At 40.3% G+C, this 24,201-nt stretch overlaps 1 protein-coding gene across 1 annotated transcript in view; it reads right to left on the bottom strand.

Annotated features, from left to right (window-relative positions):
• The window catches only part of STK39 (serine/threonine kinase 39), a 179,206-nt gene that overhangs the window by 53,736 nt on the left and 101,269 nt on the right, over positions 1–24,201 (bottom strand). Inside the window, exons 12-14 of the mRNA XM_075000805.1 lie at positions 22,988–23,020; positions 19,392–19,454; positions 17,190–17,257 (exon numbers count right to left, since the gene is read on the bottom strand). Coding sequence (XP_074856906.1) covers positions 17,190–17,257; positions 19,392–19,454; positions 22,988–23,020 — 164 coding nt within the window. The remainder of the gene's footprint in view (positions 1–17,189; positions 17,258–19,391; positions 19,455–22,987; positions 23,021–24,201) is intronic.

The following is a 24,201-nucleotide window of genomic DNA, read 5'->3' as shown; positions in this document are numbered from 1 at the left end:
TGCAACTATGCATGTATTTGATTGGGAGCATACAGTCTTGTATTAGCCTCACTAGCTTCTGTCATCAAGTACACATCCATTAAATGGAATGTTGAATGAGGTACATTTACATTCAGCAGAGAATTAGTATGAAATGTTATTTACCTCTGGAAAATGTGGCTTTTAAGTAGCCTTACCCAGGAAAAGTGGGGGGAGCGCTCACATTCTTTGGGGTCACTTCTCAGATCAAACTCTCAGAAATATGTGAAATAATCTATTCAGCAGAGTGCTACCAAAACTTCACATTAACCCTCCTTTCTGGAAAATGCAAGTAAGCCAGTTGTCTAACGTCACCCTTAAACAGGATATTGTTTCACCAATGCAGGATGCATTACCTCTTGGCACTTGGTAGCTGTATATTTCCTTTGGAAGCTAGTGCAACTGGAGCACCAAATCTTTACGCAATGTCTTCACTGGGATGAACAGTAAAAAGACTCCCTAAGATTTGTAACCAATACTGAACTGTTCTGTGCGTGTTTTCACTGGGAATGGAGCAATTGGGGCCATTATAGGAATTTGTGCTATTTGGAGGTTTTTGCATCTAGAAACCAGAAGATGTACTGCACCCCACAGATTAAGTTTCCCACCTGGAACATACAGAATGTAACAAGACAATCATATGCGATTTGATGCAAGCTCCTAGAACAATTTTTAGAGCAGTTTGTATGTAAAACACAGTGAACCAGACAGTTATACCAGTATATAAAAGTAAGCCACATTATTTCACTGTATGCGGTCTGCTTCCTGGGCAAGTGAAAGGCCTGCTATAGTCTGAAGTCTGGGGCTGACAACTGTGGTATTTTCCAGCCAAAAGACTACAAGTATGGTCTGGCTTTCACTGAACCAAGACACAGGCCTCAAAATACCACAAAATCAAGTATAAAGATTTGTAATGCTTATTGGTCATGCTACATGTCGTTTGTGAGGGCAACTTTCAGAGACGGCATACATCTGTTCCATGATGTGGACTATGCCTTACACTTCCCCTCCCAATTGCAATCACAATGTTTCCAGCCTCCCAAGTTCCAGCACGTATTATACCACTTCACCTCCATTTCAGTCTACTGATCCACATGCCATCAGACTGAACACCACGACCCCATACTACCAACTAGAAATGTCTCAATAACTCTCTAAATAATGTAGGGTATATGTTTATAGTACAAGTGCTACAGAGGCACAGCTGTAGCACAGCAACTATGCCACTGTAGTTTGGACATTTACGACAGTGAGGAAAAAGGTTTTTCTTATTGTTGTAGGAAATTCAGCCTCTCAGGACCAGGCATCTGCCACCCTCGCACTGTCTACACTGAGGCTTAGCTGGGCTTAAACAAACTATATTTCAATTATAGGCCCAGCCTTTAGGTTGACTGAGCCTTTTATATTCAAAATTGTCCACACATAGCTTATATCTAGTGCACTTGCTATTTAAAAGCTTTTCAGAATAATTTCTATGAACAGTTGTTAACCTAGAGATTTTTTTGCAAGCTCTCTTCTAGCATTTTAATATGTGAACTGTGTTATATAGCGTTGGACATACAGATGTGGCTACAATATTTGTCTTGTGGTTGAAGCCAAATTCTTAGAATTAAATTAGCACAAATATTAGTATTTGAGGATTCATCGTTTGCTCTGAACTTTTTCTTAACTACACATACACTTCATGTTGACAGCTTCTCTGAACTGGTTCACTGAAACATTTAATAAAAGTGAGCACAAAGGCATCACTATAGTTGGTGCAGTTGGCTTATTAATTATTACTACAGTCTATAGTCAAGGCAAGTTTGTCATTCACTCACCCAATGCTTTTGCTGGCTGTCATTACTTTTTATGCAACTCAACCAGTTTCAATCCAGGTCAGTGTTCGTGTCTGAGCTATTCGAATTAATTTTAGAAGCTGGACTTCAGGAGACTATCAGGTGTTTTACTAAACTCACAATAATTGCCTGCTGCATTCACGTCATTCATTAATTGCGCAACAATAAAACAAAGCAAGTCATTTGTTAGGCAAGAGTCATTCTCTAGAAACCTGCAACACTTATTGCTTACAGTCCCATTATCCTCTAGACATGTAATGATTTTTTTTAAAGTTATTTGTTGTATTTTAGGAAGGCTAGATAAAAGCTACACTTAGGTTTCGGGAATTCAGAACATTACTTCTTTCATTTAATGTAAGCTGTCTTTGCTTTTCTCATCTCTAGACATCTCTCCAAGTCCAATTAATGAAAATTATGCAATAAATTAACTAGCTAATTCCCTTGATACACTTGGGGTTCTGTGGACTAGCTAATTTGCATGCAGATTTCCCAGGTATTCCCATACTTTTTGTTTTAAGCAGTTGTTATTTTGTAAGGTATTAGTTACTTTTCATTAGGTAGTTGGCAAAACAAATTCCATTTATTTTTGTTAAAAGAATGGAATTCAGTATCTCAGTCATTCAGTTTATTTCCCTCATTTGTTAATGGGCCCTACTTTCTTCTAATACCATTCTCTCTCTCATATAGCTGTGCAACTCTTCTCTTTGAAGCTCACTGTGGTAAAGAGGCGTAGCCACCCCCACGAGAATGGCAGTGAGGCATGGCCAGTTGCCTCCTGGTGGGTGGAACCAGGAAGACCATGCTCACCATGCCAGAAGCAGTGGGCCGGGAGGGGAGGAAGTACAAAAGTCAGGGCTTGAAGCTCAGTTTGGAAGCAGCTGCCAAAGGAGATGGACACATTTTCCCCCACTGCTGATGTAGAAGCCCACTGAAGACTTCTGCTATCCTGAGGTGGTCCCCAAGCTACTCGTACAGCCAGACCTGACACTGAGGAGTTGCTGGGGCTGCCTCTTGCAATGTACCCACCGAGATGGAGGATGACCGTTAACCACAAGTACACTGGTGGTGGGAGCCCAGGGGGGGAACCAGACTACTTGCCTGACTGTGGAGATAGTCAGCATGTTGCGTGTGGAGTCTCTGCTGATCCAATGACAGACCTGGGCTAAGAGGCAGTGGGGGTGGGCTGTTCTGTGCCACTCCAGTCCCCTGGTGTGGCTGTACTGCCCCTACGTAGCCCAGGAGACCTGTGCTCCTCAGGCACTCCTTGCCCAAGCCCACAGACTTTGTGGGGGCACTTGCCCCTTAGGTGGCTTTGGGTGTTCATCCCTATCTGAGGGCTGGAGCACTAGAATATAAGGTATCCTGCCCTGCCTAAGAACCTGGGCCCCTAAACTGTTCACTGTTCTGCCGTACTAGCTGGTTTGAGTCCCAGAGACGGCTTTCTCCTCCCTTATGCAGACCATCATTCCAGTTGCAAGACAGCAAAGAGTGGCCAGCCTTGCAGACTGGCAATGAGAGAGGGCCACACATGCCTACATACACCTTTCTGCAGTCCCTTGTCTTGCTTATTTGGCAGCTATGTTACTTGCTGCTTCAGAAGCACTGTAGCCTGAGGCACCTAAATTATGGTAGTCTGGGGAGATTTCCCAGCTTTTTTCTACATTGATTGAAGCAGTGTACACTAAAGCATAATGCTCCAAAACTGCTTTATTGATACATAAACTGCGTGCAAAGTATCTGTCATTACTCACTACCACTTATGCTTGGAGATTAAGTTAGGACACTATGCCTTTGCAATTGTAAATTGAACAGCTTTTAAATGGAATATATTTTTATTTCTGAAGTGCTTATCAGATAGGTATCTAAATGCTGACATGAATGAGACCATAGTAAATTTGGTGTCTGAAAACTAGAAAGACTACAGTTTCAACAAAGTTCATCTAGCTGGGACAGATGAAAAGTAGCAAGACCTCAAGGATTTCTTTTTAGTTTTATACCATAAAGTTTTAGCTCACTTTCTTGAGAAAATGAGTACAGTGCTGATCTGTCAATTTCAAACTTTTATCAATCTGTCAATTTCAATTGTGGGATTTCACATATGTATTATTTTGCAATACCAAATTCTATACAAAATACCATTTTGTATATATACACAGAAGTTTCATATGACTGCTCACTGTTCATAAGAAATGCAACACTATTTTCTAACACAGACTCTAAAACTTCCCTTTATTGCCTCCTTCCCAAGAAAGGACAGGCTGACAGGAAAAAAAAATAAAGCTTGTAGACCTACTTTGATCTAGCATGAATTGGTACAAAAGGTTATTCCATAGCTACTATCAATTTCATTCTAGAAAAATAACAGAGAAGAAGCCGTGCTAGTCTATACACTATCAAAACAAAAAGCAGTCAAGTAGCACTTTAAAGACTAGCAAAAAAGACTATTTTGCTAGTCTCTAAAGTGCTACTTGACTGCTTTTTGTTTTTATTCTAGAAAAAGTTGATTCACGCATATGCATAGAAAAACATTCAAAAGAGAAAGTGGCACTTGCGTTCACCTCAAGATCTGGACGAAATTGTCATTTTATGAAGGTTGGCTCATCAACTCCCGTTTCTCCCTCTCCTTATAAGGATCCAGCTTGTCTAAAAGCCTTATATATTCATGCTATAGACCACAAACTACTCCAAATGTAGGTATAATATTATTTTGCCTACCTTGTTAAGTTTGAGGAGGAGAAGTTTCTCTTTCACAGTGGAAGGGGGAAGTAATAACAATTATAAACGTGCACCACACTATAAGCTAGTGTTTTTTGTTTTAATAAGGTAAGGGGAGGCATCACTGAAGGGGTTTTTAGGAACTAGACTCAGAACACTTCTACTTGAAAGCAGTGTAACAGGGACACCTGTATTCATTATCTGCACATCTACATACTTTATCTCTGCCCTCCCCTTTGCACACAGAGGAATATTCTATGCCAATCCAGACAGACAATCACCAACAGCAAGAAACTGTGCTCATGCCACAACACTCCCTCTCATCCAGCTGCAATCTGGTTTTACTCTGTCTTAAATGAACCAGACATACCTAGATGTCTTTGTTACCCACACAGACCTATTTCCAGTCTTCTTCTTGACTTCCAGTTGAATACAGAGGACAACAGTGTCAAGGGAAAGATGTTTTTAAAGAAGATATAAAAAAATCCAGAAGCTATTCTCTATGGCATCAGCAGCAGCACAGAGTCTTCCCGAGCAAGAGCCCACAGGTTGCACAAGTGGAGAGGCCTGGAGCCAGAACACTTCATGTCTTTCCTATCATTTGGCATAATAAAAGCATAATAATTGAGCACTCATGTGGCAAATCAAGGCCCAGCTGAGGGGATCATGAATGAAGAGCAGGACAGCATCTCTCAGAAGATTGAGAGCCACTTCTGTTCTCTCTTGAATAGCCCTTTTGTCCTAATGGAGCCATTTTGAGACCCAACATTATTGAGGACTAAGTACGAAAATTCACCCCATGCTCTGGGATGCACTCTATTAAATCTCTCTAAAATTAAGAGGTCTAAAGCTCTACCAATGTAGCACACCCAAAAAGGAGCATTGGTTAGCAGAACTGAAGATCTACATAATTTATATATTCCTCTTCCCCCCAACCACCCGCACTTCAATACAATAAGCTAATTTTATAAATTACTCTCTCTTTTTGGGGACCACCCATGAAACTGGTTACAACTACAGGTTTTCTACAGAGGGACAACCTGAAATGTTAATCCAAATTAATGAAATGTGTGATTTTGAAGTGGATTATTTAAACTGCATTAACAGCATCCATGCAGGGATTTAATCAGAATTAAAGCAGCCTTAGTTCCGTTTGGTGCACAGGTAATTCATTTTGAAAGTGAATTATGCCAAACAAAAGACACTATTTCTGAACGACAATGTTCACACAGGGATTCTACACAGTTTAACTAATCCACTTCAAATTCAAAGTCACATTAACTTTCCTGGATGTCTGTGTGGACAAGCCCTTAAATCTGGGGTGAGGAACCCCCAGCTCACGATCTGGCTCCCCTCTATAGCATCTGGCCTGCAGTGGGGTGGGGGTTGCGGAGCCCCAAGCCTCACAGGGCAGATGAGGCAAGCCGGGGCCAGACCCAGACCCAGACCACAGGCTCTGCTGGGGGAGCAGGAAGTGGTTTCACACAGCACCACTGCCACTTGCTGCTGTTCCCCCAGCTGGGTGACTTCCCACCTCCACCCTGACCCCTGCCCCTTCCAGACCCTGCACCCCAAACCCTCCTGCCCCCTTCCTCCCTCTCAGCACCCACATGCCCAGCCCACTCCTTTACCCCCTTGCCCAGACTCCCACCCGCAGTCTGCTCCTGTAACCCCCTCTGGCCCAGACAGCACACCCCCACCCCTGCACCCTCCCTCCCAGACACTCCAACTCCCAGCCTGCTTCCGCACTCTGCCTCCCACCCAGACCACATACCCCAAGCCCACTTCCTGGCTGCCTCCTGCCACACTGACCCCATCATTCCCCTTGCACACCAGCCGCAGAGCCCAGAGGGGCTCACAAAATGTACTAGCCCACCTAGGCCCTGGGGCTGGCATGTGAGGGGAATAGGGACTGTCTCTCCTTTTTTTGCTGTTTTTCAGCAGACCACCACATCAGTGAGGGCCTTTTTCAGGGCTTCTCACTTGTGGGGCTCCCAACTGATTTGTCTATGGCTCCAGGCCCTGGACCCAAAAAAGGTTTCCCATCCCTGCCTTAAACTTATATTGCCAGCATCTTGTGGAAGAGACAGAGCCTGCAAATCACCCTTCGGCAACCTGAATCAGCCTTTCATCTTCCATGGTTGCCATAAACAAGTGGGGCATGTCACACACACCAACAAAGCAACCACAACCAGGGCCTTGTCTAAGGCATATTTATCTAGGATTATAATCAAACATTTCTTTAAAAGCTGAAATTCATTTACACCATCACTGCTGCATCAAACTCATTAAAAAAGAGAACCACTCTCCCCAAATGCTAATAGCTTAAACAAAGAACTACTGTGCAGTATCTTTGCAGTTTCACTGCAGTTCCTATTGTAATTAAAAATAAAGGAACAAAGGTCCTCCTGCATTTAGATTTCTGAGAAAGTGGAAGTTTAATTTATAAACGCTCTTGCTGAATCAGTAATCAGAGCCATAGCTATATGTTGTATATTGTAAAGGCCTCTCCCTCAAAGAATTAGCTAATTTTGTCTCATGCTGTATCCTTGGATGCATTTTCCTATGTTTAATACTGATGAGTTGCAACTCCTTATTAAGCAGTAAACCAGTTAAATATGATTCTCGTTGTCACCTAACATTTGCAGGGGCAGCTGCATGAACCTCAAGTTAGCCTTGCAATTCAAGCAAGATTCCTCAAGAAGGGGAGGGGAGAGAGAATGTTTTCATATATCAATCACTGTTCTTCCAATGTGCTGCTTCCATTCCAAGGCTACTATAATGAGTTTACTGTCACCACGGATGGTGATTTACTGATCCAGTGTCACAAAGTCAATTTTAGTATAAGATATGTTATGAAGGTTTGATTTAATTTTGGTGTTAAAGGAAGCCCCGACAAAGTGCTATATACCTGAATAAAAATAGTACTTTAAAAATAGCTCAACTGAAAACAACAGGAAAAAAAAAGCATTCAACTGTTTCAACAATAGGGTCCTCTATCAAGTTGTTCGAGGCCCCTATTGTACTTACTGCAACTTCAGAGTGAAATGCAATATTTTAACATCTGTAATTTTTTTTCACAGTAGTGTCATGATTATTTATTTAAGGAGAAAACGGAGAGAGGTGCCCTTTGAAGTTCACTGTTTTCTACTTTATCTTGATTCTGTAGCCCCATGTCTCAATGCAACTGGTGTAGTAGGGTTAGACATGGCCCCCCCATGCACCTGCCACAAAATTGTGTTTGAAAGTCCTGTGAGGTGCTGCATCACCCAGATATGAATTTTAGGTTCCTACATGCTGGCAGAGGTGGCAGAAACTACTGTAAGATCCAATAAAAATATCCTTACTTAGGAAGTACATTTAAAGCCTCGCCTAACTTCACACATGCTTCAATTCTTTCATCAATCAGTGCTTGAATGCTTCTTGTATTACAAAAATATGAGATTCTCCAAACAAGTTAAGAGTTGGAGAAAAAATATTTCCTGGAAAGAAACAGCTTCCTAGGAATTCACTCTGTGTGAACAGGAAATTTTCCTGTTATGCATGGTTAACTTCTGTTTTTTCCGTTACATTTTGTTTGTTTGTTTGTTTTGAGCAGGGGGTCAGGGACAGTCCTTCTGACTGTGCTTTCAGGTCATTATCGAATGCGGGGGGGGACACTCCTGATTTAACTCAATACTATTATTTTGGTATAAACAAATTGGGTGCCTAAGATTTGAGTCTGCTTCCACTGAACTTACTGCCAAGACTTCCATCAGCTCCATTGAGAAGCGATGCTGGTGCTCTGTAAGTAAATATGGGCCTGATCCAAAGCCTATTCAAATTAATGGGCATTTTCCCACCAACTTCAAATAAGCTTTGGATCAGGCCATACTGGCATATTTTTAGTTTTACTGCCCTACAAATATTAGATACCAGCTAATCTGGGAAACAAATTGTTTTTATTCTGCAGTTTTAGGATTCCTCAGGGTGCAACGGATTCTTTAAAATGAAAGTAGGATGTTTAGTACTGATTTCTGGCACTAGTTTACGTCAGACCTTCCTTTCTTCCACATAAATATAATAGGTTTTCTGAGCATAATGCCAAGGAGAAGAGCAGCCAAGCTACGCAATCACAGAACGAGAGAGAGAGTGGTATCTTAGAAGTGTTCCAGAATGCAAGGACAGAAGACATTTTTCACTTAAGAACAGATATCTCAGAAGTGCTCGAAGGCTGGAGAAAGTGTTTTAATTAATCATGGTGGTACGTTTTATCGCACTGCTCCATAGCTAAAACTGAAAATTTATTTTTCCTCCTTACTAAAGGATGTGCTGTTTTTCATGGCAAGTTTTAAGGGCCAATATGAAATTTAAACAAACTTTTTATGATCTGCACCAACCAAACATGCTTTAGAAAAAGTACTAAAAATAGTTCAGTACATATCTTATCAAAGCATTTTCACTCACTTCTTATGTTGCTGGAGCTTTAGTTTTTGGAAGTTTTTCATCGCTATGAATTGCTTCTGCTGCCAGTATCCACACAAACCTACCTTTCCGTGTCTCCTGCACAAGCTAGAGGCACTGTAAGTCACTGGATTGCTACCACTACCATTTAATTAACAAAGTACAAAATGCTGCACAGCCACCAATGGACAACAACAACTTGCCAGGAGAAGAGCAAACTTAAGACTCTTCCACGACTCCATAGTTGACCAATCCCTGCTAAAACAAAACATCACTATAGGAAGCTGAAAAGAGAAACACATCAGGCATAAGAATATTCTCATATTTTACGCATGGATGGAGCATAGGGATGAAACATGATTTAGCACATAACTTGTTGAGACTATATTCACTAATGCAGGAATGGCCAACCCATAGCTCTGAAGCTGCATGAGGCTTTTGAGCCACCAAATGTGACTTGTCAGTGATGCATGCTGGGAGCGCTGTCTGCCACTCAGCTGGAAGGGGAGGTGGGTTGGGCGTGTCTGGCTCTGAGGTGAGGATAGAGCGTTAAAGTGGGAAACTAGGGGTGCCTGGCTCTGGGGGGAGTGGGAGGGCATTGAGTTAGAGCAGGGGACAGAGCTGAGAATGCCTGGTGCTGGGGAAGGGCTAGGGAGTTAGGTTGTAGTAAGGAGCTGGGGGTGCCAGGCTCTGGGGAAAGGGAAGGAACTGGGTTACAGTGGGGGGCTGGGGATGCCTGCCTCTAAGGGAGTGGGAGGGCATTGAGTTAGAGCGAGGGGACACAGCTGGGGGTGCCTGACTCTTGGGGAGGGCATTGAGCCACCTATTAAATAGCTCTATATAGATAAAAATAAATATATAATATATGGCTCTTTGAACTCTATCCACGTTGCTCTTAGACCTGGTCTACACTAGGGAACAAAGTTGATCCCAGACACACAATTCTAGCTACATCATTAGCATAGCTAGAATCGACATAGTGGAATCGACTTTTTGCCCTACTGTAGATTGGGACTCTTCAGGCTCGTGCTGATGTCCCTTACTCCACGCGATAGCATGGAGCACCAGGGTTGATGACCGAGCCCAGAGAGATCAGTTTTGCCGTGTCTTCACGGAAGCAGTAAAATTGAACTCCAGAGGATCGACTGCAGCGTGCTGAGCACTGGGTAAGTATAGAAACACCCTCAGTCTTTAACTGGTTGGCCACTCCTTCACTAGTGCTTCCAACACTCATTTCTTGTGTGACAAACATACAGGGAGCTAGGCTGACTTAGAGCTGTAATGCACTAAAACCAGAGCAGGCCTGCAAAACAGTTTTTATAATTTCCACTCCCTCAGACCAAATCCTGCCCTTTACCTCAGCACTTTGCCTAGGAACAGCTCCAAAGGGGGTTTTAGCTCACAGAAGCTTATGCCAAAATAAATCTGGCAGTCTTCTAAGTTTCCTAGGACTCTTTGGTTTTTGTGGATACAGACTAACACTCTACCCCTCTGGTACTTAAATCTACACTCTGATTATTCAGATCAGAATGTGTGAAGAGTAGGTAACAGTGTGATTAATCCATTACAAAAAAAGGGGATTTTGAACAGTGATTTCATTTATTCAATCAAAACAAAAGCCTTAAGTTCTAAAGAAACAGATTTCTTGAGGAGAAATTCCCTGAGTGAGCAAAAGGGGCTTTTGAAGATACATTATGCTTTGCTCTTGCCTAAGCCTAATTGTCAAAATTCCAATCAACTAAAAGTTGCTGTATCAAAGCTTTCCTGAACACGGGCAGATCTTAAAATGGAAGGCTAGTAATTTTTCACCACTGATGTTATGTCAGCGTACTAAGATGAAACTAAAGAGGACAATCTAGTTGCACTGGAAACAGGCACAGAGTAAGTTGCTAGCACAACTGACCTCTGTCAAAAACATGATAGGGTTTAGTATCTAATGTTGATCGGCTAATTCAGTCATACCTATCAAGGAAAGAGAGTGTGAATAACTCTAGTATTGAAGGTTTAAAAAAAAAAATACTGCTACCCAAAACAGCTTAAGATCCCTCAGTGCATCAGCTTTTCTAGGCATGGGTCACAGTCTCCTATACGCAAAACACCCTAAGTAAATCAGTGCAAGGTAACATGGACAAGCGATGACAGAATTTGATTGTGCAGATGCCAGACTCTCCAGGAGGTGGACAGTACTTACTACAGCAGTCACAACAGTATTCATCTTCATAACTGCTAAGAGATATTCCAGCACTTCAGACCATTATGACAAGAGACTGAAGAAAATGTGGAGGGCCTACTTTCTCTTTCATGTGAAGGAGACTCACAAAGAGAGCCTCTTTTACTGTTCAGTTCTAAAGTTTTCATGCATCCCAGATTTTTACCACACAATGTCTCCAGGGCACAGGAAGCCAAACACTGAAAATCATTCTCAAAACATATTCATTCACCAGCTGTGCCTGCATTTGGTAAAGAGAACAAATCCACAGACACCCCTTACAGAGGACTGGCATGAAAAAATGTTTTAGATGCTGAAGAGAAGCAGGCCCTCCCACCACCCATACACTCATGTTCAAACACTATATTGCCAAGCAAGGTAGAGGAAGAGTTACTTAGGTGCCTTTAAAACAGCTTCCTCTAATGATTTATGCTACATAACTGGTATAACTTATTAGCAGTGATAAAACCAGACCCACATTTACTTTAAGTACGTTTACATCTCTGAATGAAGAGGCTACCACCAAGGTATTATACATGGCTGTCTAAGAATCAGGACAAAACTTGCTGAGAGATGCAGTAGGTGAGCGCTTGATGTTTTCAAGAGAATGGCTTTCCGACTGCAGTTTCAATAGCTACTCATCTAGGAACACCTGTACTCAGGAAATCTGAAGTGTTTTGAAGGCTTCAGGACTGGGAATGAAGATGGTAGAACAACATGCACAAAGATCAGGTGGGCCCATTGCTTTTAGTTAGGGATAAATAAGCTGGCTATGAACCATTTATACAGAGGCTACCTACATGCTGTACAATGCATATTTTAACCTGCAGACACTTGTATTTCAAAACATACACTTTGGCAACTCTTGCCTCACACAAAAGACAGTTAATTCAAATGCGAAGAGTTTCATAGTTCTGTACATAATCTTTCACAGAATGGTGTGTTCCACTGACAAGCAGGAGGATTTGCACTTTTGCTTTATCTCAAAAGAAGCACATACATATCAGATCAACTACATTATGATGCAAGACATGCTTTCACTTATTCTACAAGAGGAGGATCATTAGGGCTATCTAGCAGTATCTACTCCAAGGCCCTTTTCTCCATGCTGTAAAAGAGGAAGATTTTTCGGGAACTAAAAAGCAGATCTTTTCAAAAGAAAGTATCAAATCGTATGCTATTTATGAAGCCATTATACTACCTATTTTACTCTAGCAAATGGATTTTTATTCAGTAAAAGGGATAGCTCACAATATGTTATGGATAAAGAAGTGCAAACCATTCTGATTTCTGAACACTTCTGCATTTAAATTTCTAAATAAAATATCCAATTGTATTACAACAGCACCCAAGATTGCTTGGGTCCTTAACACAATTAGTTTTTTATAAAATAGAAGGAAAGTGTAAATTTTTATTCAGGAACAACAAGAAGTCTTGTGGCACCTTATAGACTAACAGATATTTTGGAGCATAAGCTTTCGTGGGCAAAAGCTCATGCTCCAAAATATCTGTTAGTCTACAAGGTGCCACAAGACTTCTTGTTGTTCTCAAAACTACAGACTAACACGGATAAGTCTCTGACATTTTAATTCAAATTATTGTATTTTTCAAAAGTAGTGTTATTTTTATTAATTTTCATTTTGGATTTATTAAAGTGATTGTTAAAATCTGTCTGTTTAATATCTTTAGTAAATTTTAAATGGAAATTCCATCAAGTGTAATATTTTTCTTTATCGCTATAAGTAGTCATCATTTACTGTGTTTTAATAAAAAGGGCTATAGCCAATTTGGTTTCCTGATAAGGTTTGAAAACTAGAATCAAACGCTAAGTATTGATGTCATTGTGCCAAGATGGAGCACTACTCCAAATTTCTCATTTTCTCTTTTCTGTAAGGTTTATTGAGAAGCAATCCTATTAGACAGTCATCCTATTTTTTGGGCTTATAGCAGTTCAGTTTCTTTGAGCATTCGCTCAGTTATTTTCTCTTTTCTGTTTGGTTTCATAAGAAACAACCCCATTCCAGGCAAATCCCATTTTCCTGGCATGACCAAACTTGCTTTAACTTATGATAAGAGGAGGTATACCGAATTTGATCGTCATTGCTCTTACTGTTGGGGGAGCTCTTGATCAAACAGACAACTCTAAAATGCACAGTAGATAACTAAACCTTTTGCAATGCAAGAGTAAACTACCTACCCTTCTCAGTTTTTTTTTTCCCCCACAGGATTAATTCATCTGGTGCAAAAGAGCTAAACTGAGTGAGTCTTGGGGCCATGTCAATCATTCCTTTATTTCCTATATTCTACCTAGATCACTGCTGGGGACAGATCACCATAAAGACCCTTGCAAAATCCACCTTCATGACATGCGTCAAGGACATCCTGTAATTGTGAGGGTATCATTCCTTTTTTCCTGCTCTTTATATTGGAGGTAAACCATCATATTTTAAACTTTCTGAGGAGAGGAAGTAGCGTGTGTTTGTATGTTGTTACTGCAATCATGGCTCTGAGCACATCTGAAGTAAGAGTTATTTTCTCATGATAAAAAGTATACTGAAGAAACATTCATAATGTAGGTAAGGGAAAAAAATATATTTAACATGCAGGTACCCTGAGAGCAACAGAACTTCAAATAGGTACAGCTGTACTGCACACAAGGTTTTGATAACTTTTGGAGAACATTTTTCAGATTATTGCATAACACTAGTAATGTAATTTCTTGAATGGAATTTGACTTTGGCATATAGTAAGTATTTACAACCAAAGGATTCCAAAGCAATTTGATAAGTGATATTATGGGTTACTGTAAATCAACAGCTCTGGGACAATAGGCACTAGCTATGTCACAGTACATAGCAAATCTAACAGGACTATCACAAAACAGCACTTCTTTGGGACATTTGGCCTAAAAAGGAACCAAGACATATCTGTACACGATTTTTTCTTTTGTCAGAATCCATCTGGGATGTAGCTGTGCACTTTTGTTGTTAGTGACAACTGCTGGACAAGGTGTGTGGGGCGGGGGCGGCGGGGCTTGTGGTTTCGTTTTGTGACCCAGAACTGTTTATGTCAACACAGAAAAGTCTGCGGCAAACAGAACGGAAGAAAGACTGGTGGCAACTGGTGTCCATGAGCTTAACTGTCTGAAAGTGTTATCATAAAACTAAATTCCTGTATGTGTTCTGAGGATAAATATTTGTATTTTCCCAGTAAGTTTTAAGTATTTTAAAGACACTTGCTGCAAGCTATTAATGAAACACACTAAATCATTTTGTACTGATCCTGGTAAAATGTCCTTTAGTAGGTTTAATATCCTTAATGCTTGAAGAGTGAACTTTCATTTTAAGAGTTTAAAACATGCTGCTTCATCCAAAATGTTTAAACATTTTCAGTTCTGCCATTTAGAGATCAGCTTACAAAGCTTATTTGAACATGTTTTCTTTTAAAGGTTTAGGACCTAGGTCGCATATGACATAATAGAAAAATGTGTGTGTAGGTTTTTTTTTTTTTTAAATATACTGCAATCAATGGCTACTCCTTGCTAACACTGGCTTTTACCTTTGCAGATCATTCTGCCAAGTCCAACAAAATTTTCTGAGGTTTTCAAATCTGTATTGACCTACAAGACTCATTAAGCATCTTGGCAGGAAACGTTCAAGGAATTTAAAGCCAGCCAGCCGAGGAGAGAAAGGTAGAATTCCTACGTTCTCACTGCTTACCATATGTAATCCCAACTGAATGGAATATGGTACAAAGAAAACTACTGACCAAAGTCTCTTACGTGCAAAAAATGAAGTACTATTTTGCTCCCGTTTGAACACAGATATGACGGAAGCAAAACAGATATATTTACTATAGTATCATACACTAATGATAGCATGCACAGAATTTTATTAGAGACAGCTGTAAGATTGAATAGAGTTAGCGTATTTTTCCTATTACAGACATTAAAAACTGATATAATATATACTAATTCTAACATAAGCAGCCACACAGTTATAGGAGCAGAAGCATCTTTTACTATACATAGAAATTTATATTTAAGGTCCTCTATCTCAGGCTGCTGTTTGAAAGAAGAGTCTTATGCCACTGAAGATGGAGTGAAGGTTTCCCCACTGCCAGTGTGATCCTGGACTTGCTTGTAGTGTTACAGATCTCCAGCCAATTTAACATCAAAATACATTAAATGACCATTCTCTGAGCTCCATTCAATTTGTTTCCAAGTAACGAAGACACCAGGGTTCATAGACAGACCAACAGGAAGTAGGTTTAAAAATTAAAACCCTTTTTCAAAAATAGCTTAATAAATGTGTCAGAAGGAAACACTTAGAAGTATGGTCTGAAGCTTTTATTAATACCGATTTTGGATGATCTCCCACCTTCTCCTCTCCCAGGAGGCACAGAAACCTATGACAAGCTATCAGAAGACACTGGATAATTCAAAAGCAATTATTATAAAACATTAAACTGTAAACTATTTAAAATGTCTTAACATGCCCAGCAGACCCTGAAACTCCTCTTACGTGTAAAGAAATTGCAATTTCTCCAGCACAAGTTCTGTTCAATTAAACGTGCAAACAGCCAAATTTTAAGTCAAAAGTAGAATGGAGAACAGAACCCAACAGTCTGTTTCCCAGTGTCTTTGCCACCTAACCATAACAGCCTCTATTAACATATCCATAACGAGATTAAAAGCAACGCATACAATTTTAAATTTAAAATGGGATAAACTCTCTTCCACCTAAACCTCAATATAATTACCTGTTCTGAATTAACTGAACTGTGAACTTAGGCACTAAAGTTCTAAAAACACTCAGGATAGATTAGATGGGTTTTAGATTAGTTGAATGTCTAGCCATTTTTTTTTTTTTTTTTATTTAAAACAAAAAACATTAACTATTTTTAAACCAGCTCTAATAGCGTGCTGATTAGAGCCGAGTCTCTTATTTACTAAATTAAGTAAAAAACTGAAAAAGACAACCCATGTTTTAAGAGGTAGCAAAGCCTCGTTCCCCATAGCTACTATAATCTTGCCATGTTCAAACCGTCCCACAGCCACATTGGTTTTTTTTTGGCCTCATTAGTGAAAAGGAAATGCAGCTCCTTTCTCTTTGATTGACAGCCCGGATAGTTCTCATTCCTGCTTCTCCTGCCCTCCAGTCAAAAGTCAATCTTCACAATGAAGGATTAGCCAGAGGTTGTCCCAATTTAAAGTTTATACAACCTATTGCAGGGTGTCTTGATAGAGCCTAATCTTATATTGCATAGGGAAGAAGATAAAGATGAAGTCTCCACCCGTTATAAGCCCAAGTTTATTTAACAATAACTCAGAAAAATGAAAAGTATTAGAAGCTTCATTTCAGCGAGTTGTCTGTCAATGCCCCAGGAAAAAAAAGCTCTCCAACAATAAAGCTCAATACTTAAGCAATTTTATAAAAGTTGCAAATTGATTTTGTTAAAATATAAACTGACTTTCTTCTATTGAACAAAAACTGTGAAGTCAGACATTATATTTGTCTCCATTTTCTAAAAAGTCTAAATGTTTTTTCAAAAACATATCTGCCATTTCTCCACAGAGGCTGTTCAAACCTGCTAGTGAAAAGTGTTTTGGGCAGGCAACTTGTAATACAGCCATGGTTTATTTCTGTCAGAGGCTGACTGCTGAAGTGTGAAAGAAACTCATTAAAAATCACTGACTGTGATCCTGCATTGCAAGGGAAAAAAAGAACACACTTAATGAAGGGTATTCTTAGCCTGAAGTTGCATTGATATTCTATTTTTCATTTTTCTCAATTTCAGTAAGCAATTAAAAGACACCAATTAGTCATGGGACCATAATTCAAACTGGTCATACTGGAAGATTAAAGGTTTATTTTATACTAATATTATGGACATTTAATGAGGGAGATCAGGAATAAACAGTCAACTAAAAGGGAATGCTAAAAACAGATAGATAAATCTTTTACCTCAATCTTAGAACAAGATTCACTGCATGCGGAACTTCAGAATATTCATCACTACCAGTAGGCAAGGACTATTAGAGAAAAAAGCAGCATGTAGTTACAATGGATGCCAGACTGAAATGTTAAGCAGTTTCCCTATTATAGGTTTGATGAAAGCATAAATATTTAACATGTACTCTGACTCCCAAAACACATTTTTTCCAAGGGCTTTATTAAAATGCTAGATCTAAGGATATGTCTATACTTACCCAGCATTCAACACACTGTGATCAATCTTTCCGAGTTTGGTTTTGCCGCATCTGTGAACTGTGGACTCAGCTGTTGACCCTGGTACCCCACACTATCACATGGATTAAGGGACATCAGCATGAGCACAGAAAGCCCTGATCTATAATAGCACAGAAAGTCTATTCTGATATGTTGATTCTAGCGACACTAATGGCATAGTTAAAATTGTGTATCTGGGATCAATTTTGTTCCCTAGTGTAGACCAGGCCAAAAAGTTCTAGTGAAAAACTTACAGAACAGTCTGTGTATGTAACTAGATTACTGAATTACAAATCATGGAGCTTAAATTAGGGTGCTAGTTATCACTTTGGTCAGCATCAAATTCTAAGTAATGATTATGCAGTTAGAATACTGAGCTATTCCTCCTTTTATTTACATGGAGCACTACATTTCTAGTTTTATTTCCAGTTAAACCTCGTTTCCAGCTGTAGTTGAAGAACTAACAGAGTCTACCATAGAATCACAGAACACTAGAACTGGAAAGGACCTCAAGAGGTCATCGAGTCCAGTCCCCTGCCATCACAGCAGGACCAAAGTACCATCTAGACCATCCCTGATAGATGTCTACCTCACCTGCTCTTAAATATCTCCAGTGATGGAAATTCTACAGCCTCCCTAGGTAATTTATTCCAGTGTTTAACCATCCTGACAGTTAGGATGTTTTTCCTAATGTCCAACCTAAACCTCTCTTGATGCAGTTTAAGCCCATTGCCTCTTGTCCTATCCTCAGAGGCCAGAAGAACAATTTTTCTCCTCGTAACAATTTTTCTCCTTTTTAAGTACTTGTAAACTGCTATCATGTCCCCTCCCCATCTTCTCTTTTCGAAACTGAACAGTCCCAATTTTTTCAGTCTTCCCTCATAGCTCATGTGTTCTAGACCTTTAAACATTCTTGTTGCTCTTCACTGGACCTTCTCTGGTTTCTCCACGTCCTTCTTGAAATGTGGTGCCCGGAACTGCACACAATACTCCAATTGAGGCCTAATCAGCGCAGAGCAGAGCGGAAGAATGTTGTCTTGTGTCTTGCTCACAAAAGTTCTGTTAATGCATCCCAGAGTCATGTTTGCTTTTTTTTGGCAACAGCACGCTGTTCACTCATTTAGCTTGTGGTCCTCTACAACCCCTAGACCCCTTTCTGCATTACTCCTTGCTAGACAGTCCCTTCCCCTTCTGTGTGAAACTGATTGTTCCTTCCTAAGTGGAGTACTTTGCATTTGTCCTTATTAAACTTCATTCTATTAACATCAGACTATTTATCCAGTTTGTCCAGATCATGTTGAATGATGACCCTATCCTCAAAAACAGTTGCAGCCTCACCCAGCTTGATATCATCTGTATATTTACAAAGCATACTGCTTATGCCAATATCTAAATAGCTGATGAAGATATTGAACAGAAGAGGTCCCAGAACAGACCCCTGCAGAACCCCAATTATATCCTTCCAGCATGACTGTGAACCATTAATAACTACCCTCTAAGAATGGTTATCCAGCCAGTTTCACATCCACCTCACTGTACCTCCATCTAAGTTGTATTTGCCCTGTTTATTGATGAGAAGATCAAGACCGACCATTTCAAATGCCCTACTAAAGTCTAGGTATACTACATCCACTGCTTCTCCCTTATCCACAAGGCTTGTTATCCTGTCACAGAAAGCTATCAGTCTTGTTTGGCATGATTTCTTCTTTACATATCTGTGCTGGCTGTTACCTATCACCTTATTTACTTCCATGATGAACTCACAACTTTGCAATGTTTTTATATTGAAATTTATGTCCATGATTTCTGTCTTAATCCTCATGTTTCCCTTCCACTCTCACCACATAAGAATTTGTACTTCCACACCCCACCCAAAAAAAAAAAAAAAAAACACACCCAAACAACCACCAACCTTAAACTATAAATTATTAACAGTACCTGAGGGTCCTGTATGGATAGATTCTGGATCTGTTCTGGGATGTTAGCGGCATTCATGGAAAGCTGTTAAAAGATTATGATGCAGGCTTTATGAAAAATGATTTTAAAAAACCAACACAGCATTATGAATTCTTATTTTGGGCAATCATGACTGTTAAGACATTTGTTAAGGAAAAAAGGTATGTTTGAGTTTCATAAAAATGAGTCATTTAAAAACATATTAGTGAGAGAATGGGCATAAATTTAGCTTTTATTGAAGTGAAAGAATCCTTGTTCACCAAAAGGTTAAAAAAAATCACAACTTTGGATTAATTACATTTGCATCTGTAGGAATACAACTTTTTTTACGTGTATTTCTATATCACTAGATCATCTCAAAGTGATAGGGTTGCCCAACTCCATGAAGACTGACAGGCACACAGCACCAGTGACATGCTCCAAGGATTTTGCTGGTCTTACTCCGACCAGCTCTACTCTAAGGCAACATCCCACAGCATTTAGAGATATACAGAGATTAACAGAATAACAACAATGTTTCTTCAACATTTCTAAACTAAACAGTGACCAATTCCCAGCCAGGAAAGAGACGTCTGATGTACCAAACATACACGTGTATTCAGAATGATGAATCTGGAATGAAAGTAACTGTCCGGTAATCTCAACTTCACATAGCAAAAAGGAAAACTTCGAGACTACTGCTCAGAGACCTGACGACTAAACGATACCTTGAGAAACAGCAAGTTTGAACAAACGAGTACCTTACTAATGAAGTCCATTCTGGCCTTCCACATCTGACCTATTGGACTGTGCTAAGCAACTGGCAAAGAAAAAAATGACTGGCTGAGATGGAAAGGATTTGGTTAAGTCTGGGGACAAACAGTAGGGAGCTCCAGTAAGAAGCTGGCAGTATGGTATAGCTGGAAAAGCATCAGAGAAGAGAAAAAGGCTAGTCACTGCTAGACTCTGTGATATGAAAAGGAAACTATCAGTTTTCAGGACACAGGCCACTGGTGGGGGAAGAATCAGAATCCACTGCAGAATGAGAGCACCTTTAAATTCACTAATATTCTGAGAGAACAAACAGAAATGGGCAAGTCACACTTGAAATTTGTAAACCAAGGTGGAATGGTAAGTAAGCAGATGAGTCTTATTGAACTGCAGCCTGTCAAATGCTGCTTTCCACCACAAAAATATCTTACTGTCAAAGACCTGCACAGGTATCAGAGGATCACAGCTGTCGGTCACAGATTGCCATTTGTAGTCAACAAGAGCAGTGGAAAGCAGTGTTCTAGTCCATACCATTTCCTGCCGATCCCATTAGCCACAAAACGCAATCCGGGGCCAAGGAGAACTGTGATTGCCCAATACCTGCAGAGGTACAGGTAAATATAGTGGTGGCCTTCCAGTGACTAATGCTAGTGGGGCTGCTGCTTTTCTACTGCCCACCCCGGTCTACACAGTTTTGTATTTCTTCCTTTCTACAAACCACAAAGCAAACTGAGTAGGCCATCAGAGCAGACTTTCTAGATTTTTGTTGGATTTGAGATGAGCTTTGGAGAGTTAGATGAGTTATCTGATGGTATGGTTGTAGTTCCAATAAGCCTTTCCTTTTCTGAAACATAATCTTGCAAAGGCAAAATGCCTGGGCTCCCTACCTGGAGGGGTGTGTGTCTGACCAAGAGGCTTTCTACAACCACCAGTCCCCAGTAAGTGGAAGAGAGCGCTACTCTATTTAATATTTTCATGGTAAAGCTCCCTTGCCAAAGATGAGTAACCTTTGTGCAAGAGGAGGAAGTGTCAATGAGAAAACAAGCAAAATTAATCACAGAGCACATGTGAAGCCATTTGATTTTATGAATAGGGAAGCTGGGGCTCCCTTTGCTACTTCTTGCCACATGGAATGCATAAATTCTACAGAGCGGACTCTACGGGGCAGATAATGCCAAGGACTTCAGGTTTACCATTTAATCCAGGAGCTATTAACAGAGAAATTTCCTCCTGTACACCTTTGATTATGACTTCACCAGTCAGAGATGTCCTGTCCCAGACACAGGTTAGGCTTTTCCATGGGAAAGCTGTGCAACCAATGCAATTATTTTAGATAAAAATTAACCAAGTTTCTTTGCATCACATATGGCTGATAAAACCATAGCTGCCACATAGTAGGCTGCCATTTTATCAGGCTCCTTTCATCTTTCAATGGCAGTAACTTCCTATGGAACAATTTGGATTTTTTTTGAGAATAGGACAAGAATCTGTCCTTTATAAATATTCAGAAGAAAAGTACTTAGGCAGAATGCAATGTGGCCCCTATGAAGTCAGAAGCTTAGCTACAGATTCCTTTAGTTTAGAATTATAAAACGCATATTAATTCACAACAGTGGGCCAATTACTTCACTAATAACCCAGACCAAAAAAAGTCTAAGACGGTTGTATTCAGATGTTCCAGATTCTTGATCTACTAGCAAAGCTGCGTTTTGTTAAATCTATGAACTCAGATTTACTGGGCAGATTGTACAACTTGCAAATATTTTAAAGAAGGAAGAATGTGTCAAATCCCAAATCTACTCAAACAACTTAAACTTTTATTGTGAAAGTAATTTCCAGCTCCAAAGACTGGTCTAAAAAGCATCCAAGAGTTCACTGAACAGCACCATAACAAATCTCAGATCTTAACAGTTGCTTCCAAAGGGATGGGCACACCGCATGCCAACTGGTTCCATGTTTGAGAGATTTAAGCAGGAATAATTTGAAATTTGTCTTTTGAATGCCAAGGAAGAGCATTTGGGTCAGGAAAAAAAAAGCACAAAATTCAAAAGACTCCTGCGGTACCAAACCCTTTGCAGACTATTAGCCTCTATGTAGGACTATGCCAACACCCCATTTAACATTGGAGAATCCAAAGCTACAGGTGATGAATTCATCTGTTTCATACAGTTGGCATGCTTACTTACTGGATGTACTTTGACTGTAAATAAGAAGTCTCATTAGTCTATTCTGCCTGGCATGAATGCTGCCTAGTCTTAGCAAAAGATGGCGGCATTTAATATGATATTTCTTTTGTGTCTGCGGGTGACTGACTCAATCTATTCTACTGTTCCACTGTACTGAGCCATTATGCTGCCTATGGTATGAACCACTCTAATTACCAGTTATGTGTAGTACCGATACAGATTCTAAAAGGCTGAAAATTCTTTGGAGACATTTCAGCTACAGAGAAACAGCCATCATTAGTGAGAGACAAAGTAATCATTAATGCAATCCAGTTTTGAAGATTGATGAAAAATAGTCAAATTACACATTTTCACCAATACTTTTCACTAGACTTCAAAGCTAGAAAGCAGGAGCAGAATCTGCTTGAATTCCCTAACCATTTACCCTATAAGCGCAATAAGTTAATCACTTCAGGCCCAACTGCAGGACACCTTCATGCTCAACCCTTACACAAAAGTATTTGCTACACAGCAGAAAGCTTGCAGAATCGGGTTCCTACAATTTCACCCCAAATTTTTATAAGCTGGGGAACTGGAAGCCAACACAATATTTCCTCCTATCAAAACAATTTTAGAGAAGTAAAGTAACAAAGCATGATTTACCTCTGTATTTTCCTCTTCCTTTACTCTTCTTGACTGTAGAAGACGAAGTAGTTAGATATTAGCTGCCTATTTTATACAATAGAAATACTTTTCACTAAAAAACCTGAAAATGCTATTGTGACAAAAATCAGACCAGAGGGCTGCTACAAAGTTAGGAAAGGGAAGGCCCAGAAGTCTGAAAGGCCTGCTAATTAGAGGTGGAGCTGCAGGACAACTTGCAAACATTTTAAAGAAACAGCTGGCAGGGAGCTGGCCCAGCCATTCTGGGGCCAGCTTACTGCACTTCATGCCTGCTGGAAGCATTGAAAAGCTTCCCAGTTAGAAGGGGGCAGTGTCAGAGGAGGAGATGCAGAATTCGAGATCAAAACTGTATCACTTAGGTTGCGTCGTCTACACTACAAAGATAAATTTGAATTTAGTTTAGTTAGCTTGATTTTACAATGAGACTGTCTTCACTGTAAAGACCATTAGCTTGATTTAGGGTGCACTAATCTCAAGATTACAAAATTGCAGTTACCTGACAGGTATAGCATCAAGCTCAAATTCAGAATTTCAATTAAAGGCCAGTGTGGCAGTGCCCCATCTTAAAAGCAAATTTATTAGCCTCCAGATGTGTCCTGTATGTAACCCATAATGCCCTTCTCGGTGCTCTGCTCTGGCCCCTGCTCTCCAGTAACAGGAAGAGTGCGAATTTCCAAGCAGGAGCAGTGAGCCCTTAGCTGTGGGCTCATGTTAGCATTGCAGCCTGAGAAAGGGCTTCTTTCTTTCTATGCTGTTAGCGGTGTGCATGTATCTACCCATTCAAATAGCCCCCGCAGGGAGTTCACAGCTCTGTCTGTACACTTGCTATTTTTTCTGTGCTGCCTGGCACCAGCCCCTGTCCCACCATACCATGTGTCAACAAGGCTGTGCTGGGGATTGTGCTTGCATAATCAGCTGAGAAACAACTTCTCAGCAGTTGACATTTGTGTGCGAACACCCTTCTCCCCCCACAGGTGCCACATAGCCTAGGTCTTTCCTGCGCTCAGCCACATCATGTGATAGCCCCCAACCCAACCCAACAAAAGGATGTGCCTGCCATTCGGTGCTGGCAACGCTGCCAGTCACACATTTAGGGCACCAAGGGTGGGAGAGATCTTCTTGGCTTTTCTGCTGCCATGGGGAAGTCTCCCCTGGCCGTAAAGATACTGGGGGCTTTGCTGCCACAATGGGGA

Source organism: Carettochelys insculpta, chromosome 8 (genome assembly GCF_033958435.1).
Source record: "Carettochelys insculpta isolate YL-2023 chromosome 8, ASM3395843v1, whole genome shotgun sequence".
NCBI classification, from domain to species: domain Eukaryota; kingdom Metazoa; phylum Chordata; order Testudines; family Carettochelyidae; genus Carettochelys; species Carettochelys insculpta.
Note: the sequence above shows the minus strand (reverse complement) of the source record. Positions and strands in the feature narration are given on the sequence as shown.